At 54.8% G+C, this 7,404-nt stretch overlaps 1 protein-coding gene across 1 annotated transcript in view; it reads right to left on the bottom strand.

The window, feature by feature from the left end:
- Positions 1–486: 486 nt before the first annotated feature.
- The window catches only part of COL5A2 (collagen type V alpha 2 chain), a 114,974-nt gene continuing 108,056 nt past the window's right edge, over positions 487–7,404 (bottom strand). The window contains exons 51-54 of the mRNA XM_029069261.2: positions 6,525–6,816; positions 5,177–5,364; positions 4,231–4,470; positions 487–1,803 (exon numbers count right to left, since the gene is read on the bottom strand). Coding sequence (XP_028925094.1) covers positions 1,657–1,803; positions 4,231–4,470; positions 5,177–5,364; positions 6,525–6,816 — 867 coding nt within the window. The 3' untranslated portion in view covers positions 487–1,656. The remainder of the gene's footprint in view (positions 1,804–4,230; positions 4,471–5,176; positions 5,365–6,524; positions 6,817–7,404) is intronic.

The raw sequence follows: 7,404 nt of genomic DNA, 5'->3' as shown, positions 1-7,404 counted from the left end.
CGTTGTCTTGAGTGTGGTAGATGTGTTGGTGTGATTATGTAAGGTGTGGTGAGCCAAGTGTCTGGTTCTTACAAACAAACTTTGCTGCTCAAACAGACTGTGCCGGCATCCAACGTGACAAAGGGAGTTCCACACCAGAAAACCCATCACCATGTGAAAGAGGGAGTTCCACCCAGGAAAACCAATCACCACGTGACAAAAGGAATTCCACACGGGGAAACCAATCACGTGATAGAAGCGTGTATTTAATTGGATGCTTTGCAAAGATACATGCTCAAGCTCCAGGCAGGCCTCGCCTCCGGGCTGGCCCCAGCTCTCCACCCCCAGGAAACACACGGAGAAACATGGAAACCAAGCACCAACCCGGGAAACACGTGTTGCCTGCAGGCAGGGCACACCAGGGGTCCATGCGGGACAGGCGCAGAGGGAGGGAGGGAGAGCGGGAGCGGCCCGGCTAGGCCCAACAGCGACACTCTTCAACAGCACTTTAGTGGTAGTAGCGTCTTTATTTCTGATTCCCTTTACAGAAGGATCTTAGCACCATGGCTTTTACCCTAAAATGTCTGCCCTGCCTAGCTCCGGCCTCCTCGGAGCAGGGACAGAAGCACATAGCACCTCTGAGTGTGGAAAACCAAAACACGACTATGACCACATCCCGGTGTTCCGAGACAAGGCCAGCCACACTGAAAAACACGGGCCCATCTCGCCCCCGAAAGGCCGGGGCCCGGAGGGCAGAGACAACACAGGATATCTGGGCTGGGCTAGTCGGGGGCTGGGCCGGTTGGGGGTCGGCCATCCCACCCCGCTGCCCCGACTCCCCCTTGATTCTGGTGGGCTCAGGAGGAGGCCGAAAACAGAGCCAGAGAGGCCAGCCAGATCGGGGGAATTGCGATCGCGGCCTCCTTGCTTGGGGCCTCCTGAGGACCCAGGGATCCAGGAGAGGAGTCGGGGACGTGGAATGAGAGGTCAAAGAGAGATGGTGATGAGACAGAAGGAAGCTGAATGAAGTGGGGGTTACAGACCCATCCATGCCTCCCGCCACCCGTTGTTCCTAGAAACCTCCTGGAGACGGGCGACTAGGAGAGCCGCCAGACCCCCGTACGGTGGCTTCCTTGGCACAACTCATTTCCAAAGCCTCCACGAGCCATCGGCTGGACCGCTGGAGGGCTTTGGCTACAGAGGGCTAGGATTTGCCCAGCGGTCTATACAGGGGATCGGGAGCCAGAAAGTCTACTTTCCTGCTACTCAAACTGCAACCAAGCAAAAGAAAGAGTCCCGAGGGTTTGCCCGGCCCCCGGGCTGATGCTGGAGAGGAACTGTGGTGTTCCGCCACTTGTGTGGGACCGGGGGGAGATGAAGTGAGAAGGAATTGAGTTAGAGCTACGTGTTCCATCAGGCCGCCCTCTCTGCGGCCCTCCGACACCAGAGGCCCTCTCACCGGAGGCTGGCAGGGGGTCGCTTGAGACTGGAGGTCGGTAAGAAAATAAATATTCTGGAGGAGGTCGGAGGAGGTCGGAGGTGGTCGGGGACAGGAGCCGACGGGCCGCTCTCGTCCGGGACCCGGGGGCCCGGGATCGGGGCAGTGGGTCTCGGCCCTCGGTCCGGGGCTGACGATGGCATCACGGAGGCGGCTACAGCGGCAGCCCGGGCCTCGCTTTATACGAAGCAGACGGGCCCGATGTCGATCCCAAACTCCTGGTCGGCCTGGCCCACATCCACGGGAGCCAGGTCCACGATGGGCAGGCGGGCCACGTTCTGGGTTCTGTACTCGAAGACCGTCTTGCCCGCGTTCCCATTGCGTTTCTGGAAGGGAAAGAATCGGCAGGCGTCACCTTGGGCTCCGCTCAGCCTCCTCCTTAAACAGTGCTCCCATGGCCTCATAGCACACACCCCCAGACACAGTGATTGGTAGCATGGGCATTTCCTTCTACTTTCTGGGTTTGGTAATGGAGCTGCGGGCTCTAGGAGTTCACCAATAAGAAGAGTAATCATCATAGTAATAATAATTGTGGCATTTGCCAGGCACTCATTATGTGTCAAGCACTGCACTTTGTACAGGATGCAATTCAATCAGATTGGATGCTGTCCCTGCTCCATATGGGGCTCTCAGTCTAAGAGGGAGGGAGAACGGGTAATGAATCCCCATTTTACAGATGAGGGAAGCAGCCTGGCCTAGTGGAAAGATTCTGGGCCTGGGAGTCGGAAAGACGGGTTCTAAAGCTGGCTCCACCACTTGTCTGCTGTGTGACCTTAGGCAGGTCACTTAAATTCTCTGTGCCTCAGTTACCTCATCTGTAAAATGAGGATTTAGACAATGAACCCCACATGGGACAAAGACTGTGCCCAACCTGATTAGCTTGAATCTACCCCAGCACTTAGAACAGTGCCTGATCCATAGGAAGTGCTAGTGCTGGATGTCGGCCCGCCACCTAAAACTCAACATGAGCAAGACTGAGCTCCTCATCTTCCCTCCCAAGCCCGGTCTGCTCCCAGACTTCTCCATCACCGTGGATGGCACGACCATCCTTCCCGTCCCGCAGGCCCGCAATCTCGGTGTCATCCTTGACTCGTCCCTCTCGTTCACCCCACACATCCTATCCGTTACCAAGACCTGCCGGTTTCACCTCTACAATATCGCCAAGATCCGCCCTTTCCTCTCCACCCAAACGGCTACCTTACTATTACGGGCTCTCGTTATATCCCGGCTAGACTACCGTGTCAGCCTTCTCTCTGACCTCCCTTCCTCCTCTCTCGCCCCGCTCCGGTCTATTCTTCACTCCGCTGCCCGGCTCATCTTCCTGCAGAAACGATCTGGGCATGTCACTCCCCTTCTTAAACAACTCCAGTGGTTGCCTATCGACCTCCGCTCCAAACAAAAACTCCTCACTCTAGGCTTCAAGGCTCTCCATCACCTTGCCCCTTCCTACCTCTCCTCCCTTCTCTCTTTCTACCGCCCACCCCGCACGCTCCGCTCCTCTGCCGCCCACCTCCTCGCCGTCCCTCGGTCTCACCTATCCCGCCGTCGACCCCTGGGTCACGTCCTCCCGCGGTCCTGGAACGCCCTCCCTCCTCACCTCCGCCAAACTGATTCTCTTTCCCTCTTCAAAACCTTACTTAAAAATCACCTCCTCCAAGAGGCCTTCCCAGACTGAGCTCCTCTTCCCCCTCTACTCCCTCTGCCATCCCCCCTTTACCTCTCCGCAGCTAAAGCCTCATTTTCCCCTTTTCCCTCTGCTCCTCCACCTCTCCCTTCCCATCCCCACAGCACTGTACTCGTCCGCTCAACTGTATATATTTTCGTTACCCTATTTATTTTGTTAATGAATTGTACATCGCCTTGATTCTATTTAGTTGCCATTGTTTTTACGAGATGTTCTTCCCCTTGACGCTGTTGAGTGCCATCGTTCTTGTCTGTCCGTCTCCCCCGATTAGACCGTAAGCCCGTCAAACGGCAGGGACTGTCTCTATCTGTTGCCGACTTGTTCATCCCAAGCGCTTAGTACAGTGCTCTGCACATAGTAAGCGCTCAATAAATACTATTGAATGAATGAATGAAGTGCTTAAAAAAAATACCACAAAAAAAAAAGGAACCAAGGTCCAGGGAAGTGAAGTGACTTTCCCAAGGTCACAGAGCAGGCAAGTGGCAGAGCTAGGATGAGAACACAGGTTCCCTGGCTTCCAGGCCCACGCTTTTCCTTCTGAGCCATGCTGCTCCTCAATAATTTCCTTTGCAATGCTCTACAGGGAAACTGGTGTGGAAATAGCCCAGCAACTGTGGAGTGGTAGGAGACAGAGGGTCAGGAAAGTAGCATGGTGTAGTGGATAGAGCACGGGTCTGGGAGTCAGAAGGCTCCACCACTTGTCTGCTGTGTGACCTTGGCAATTCATTTCACTTCTCTGGGCCTCACGTACCTCATCTGTAAATGGGGGATTGAGATTGTGAGCCCTACGTGGGACAGGGGCTGTGTCCAACCTGATATGCTTGTATCCAGCACTTAGTATTGTGCTTGCCATGTAGTAAGCTCTTAACAAATACCACAATGATTTCTCTAGACTGTAAGCCCATTGTGGGCAGGGAATGTGTCTGTTTATTGTTATATTGTACTTTCCCAAGCATTTAGTACAGTGCTCTGCACACAATAAGTGCTCAACAAATACGACTGAATGAATGAATGAAAGGGAAAAGCCGACCCCGAGGCAGAAATGAATCTGCCTAAAGGGGCAACTCACTGTGCAAGTGTCCTGCAGGACTGTGTATCGGAACCGGCTGTTTCCTTCCGCTTTGATCTCCAGGTCGTTGGCTCCCTTGAGGACCACAGCTTTCTTGAGGCTCTTGGACTTCTCGTCCAGGTAGCCAACGCTGTTCTTGCAGAGGTACGTGACGTTCTGGGAGGCTTCTCGCGACAGCAGTCGCAGGAAGGTCATCTGTGTCACGGCTGTGTTGGGAGACTGGCCATCTCCGTAGACGAACTGGGAAAACACAGCAGCCTCATGCCATGAGCGCACAGTTTGCCCGGTGTCCCTAGGGCCCGGTCGTGGGTGGTACTTAGGGTGACAGTGGTTTTGCAGCATCTGTCCCTGCTCCTTCTTCACCCTCTCCCTGTCATCCCACCCCCATCAGACACCCCCTTCTTGGAGTGTCGAGGAACAAAACGGTTAAAGTTGAGGTGCCTCCGGTGGGGGGATTTGCTTTCACTAGGTGATCGGTTCCCATAATCAATCAATCCATCTCATTTATTGAGCGCTTACTTTGTGCAAACCACTATACTAGTTGCTTGGGAGAGTACAATAGAACAGAGTCATGACAAGCGCCCCGAAGTCGGGCCGTGACCCACTGCATTCTGTGCTGCACTTTTTGAACCTGGGGGCCAGGAGACCTGGGTAACTGAGCCGTGGAGGCCGCCCTCTCTGAGCAGGAAGCCCATTGGAAGGACAATCCCCTGGAGCAGCAGAGGTCCCAGAGCAAGCTGTGCCCCCAGAACAGAAGTGCCCCCAGAGCAGCAGTGTTCCTAGAAAAGCACTGCCCCCAGAGCAGCCGATCTCCCAGAACAGCAGTGCCCCCAGACAGCAGTGCTCCCAGAGCAGCAGTGTCCCCAGAGCAGCAGTGCCCACGGAGCAGTGCCACAAGGCAGGAAAAGGCTGAGAGGGCAATTCTTCTCTCAAAGCCCCCACTCACCTGCGACCCCCGGTTCATGTCCAGACCAAACCAGACGGGCTTGTGATCGGCTGACCTACTGGTCCACCACGTCTTGCGTGGCACGCTGGAAGGGGCGGCTGAAATGCACGTTTCCCCGGTCTCCATATTGCAGTGGACTTTGATGGCATCTTCCACGCAGCCTTGGTTTGGGTCGATCCAGTATTCTCCTAGACCCGAAGAGAAACATCACCAACACTGTAAGGGTTTCCTTACTGGGCAGGAGCCTCAGGAGGCATTAGCTGATGCCTTGGAAACTGAGGCACCATCAGTCAGGGGTGACTTTAAGAACAAAGAGTAATTGTCTCTACGGAGGAGGGGAGGGAAGAAGAGGGAGTGAAGGGGTGATGTGTTCCCAGCCGTGGGAGCTGGACCCCTGGATAACCTCACTCATTCCTGGCCTCAGGATGAGATCTGACAGTTGACAGTTGGGGCTGAGAGGAACCCAAACAGCAGCTTTCCATCCAGTCAACTCTCAGATGTCTCTCCCATCCAGTCCTCCACTCCCCTGAAATCCCTGCTTCTCCTTCCCCTTCCGCAAGCTCCCAGAGATTTCTGGGAGCATTTCTTGATAAACTTATAATATATATCAATAAATAAATATGCATGAATAGCCCTAAAGCCCTTCGCACTTAATCAATAACTGAAGGGGGATGGTGAGGCTCAGAAAGTTTCAAGGACTTGTTTAGGGTTGCTGAGCAAGCTGGTGGCTGAGCTGAGATTAGAACCTAGATCTCTGGAATCCCAGCCCCATGTTCTGTCCACGAGGTCATGCTGGCTGACCAGCGGGACAGTCCAGAAGGGCAGGCCAGGAAGGAAAGGTCTGGGTAAAAGTTTCTCCAGCAGACCGGCTGCAGCTCTCAGAGAGCCCAGGACCACCTTCCCATGCCAAGGTCTACCTGGGACACTTTTCCTTTCTAACACCAGAACTATTTGTATTCTGATCCGCATGGCCCTCACTGGTCCATATAGTAATAATGGTATTTGTTTAGCGCTTACTTTGTGCCAAACACAGTACTAAGCACTGAAGTAGATACAAGCAAATTGAGATGGACACAGTCCCTGTCGTGAGGGGCACATGGTCTCAATCCCCATTGTACAGATGAGGTAACTGAGGCACAGAGAAGTGAAGTGAGTTGTCTGGCTACACAGAAGACAAAAGTCAGAGCCAGGTTTAGAACCTATGACTTTCTGACTCCCAGACCTCTGCTCTATTCATTATGCTATGCTGCTTCTCATGCTGCTGGCACTAGGACCAGACACCCTCTCTGGTCCACACACACCCTCACTCTGGGCAGCCCTCCAGTCCACAGGGCCCGGGCCCACCCACCACTCTTTTTGGAAGGGTGGCACAGACGGAGGTCATCACAGGTGCGAGCTGGATGCTTCTTGGAACCGTCAGGGCTGCGCAGCGTGGCGATCTGGCTGCTCAGAGACTTGAGAGTGGCATGGACCCCGGGGTCCGTCTTGTTCCTGTCGTCGGGGGCTGCCTGGTCCTCAGTGAACTCGGGCAGCGGGTCAGGCAGGGTCTCATCATAGTGGCCCATGATGTCCCCGAGGGCGGCTGCGAGGTGACCGGGTGGACCGGGAGGCCCGGGGGGGCCGGGATCGCCGGGGGGCCCCTGGCATGGGAGAGGAGGCAATGAAGTCAGATAGTATTGCCGTACTCTGGGACCCTCCCAATCCGGTTGGACTCGATGCTCAGAGGGGGGGGCACCCCGTCCCTATCTGGGGCCTGGAGCTCGAGGGACCAAGCTGCCAGCGTCTGGGATTAGGGCCCGAGCAAACTGGGGTGGGGAGGAATGGTGGGCTGGGAACTCCAAGGCCAATGCCTTCTCTGCAAGCCAGTGCTCAGGTGAAGAGCAGGCAGACACAAGCCAACCTTGCATGGGTCAGGCGGGGCAAGGGGCAGGGGCCAGAATTCTCCCTCTTTTTGCAATACAGAAGAGGCTAGCCTTGAGCTTCCAAGTTCCTGCCATTTAGTGAGAGTATTTATTCAGTGCTTACCAATTTCCAAGCACTGTGCTCAGTGCCGGGAAAGATAAAGGACAGCCAGATAAGACACGATCCCTGTCCAGCATTGTGTGCATGGACTAACATGACTCTACAGTCTAACCGGGGCTCTGGGCCTAAAACAGACTTGGTCTCTTGTGGGTTCTTGGTCTAATATGAACTTTCTTTTTACATATGTCCTGGGTCTGGGCCCTTGG

This window comes from Ornithorhynchus anatinus, chromosome 7 (assembly GCF_004115215.2).
Source record: "Ornithorhynchus anatinus isolate Pmale09 chromosome 7, mOrnAna1.pri.v4, whole genome shotgun sequence".
Lineage (NCBI taxonomy): Eukaryota > Metazoa > Chordata > Mammalia > Monotremata > Ornithorhynchidae > Ornithorhynchus > Ornithorhynchus anatinus.
Note: the sequence above shows the minus strand (reverse complement) of the source record. Positions and strands in the feature narration are given on the sequence as shown.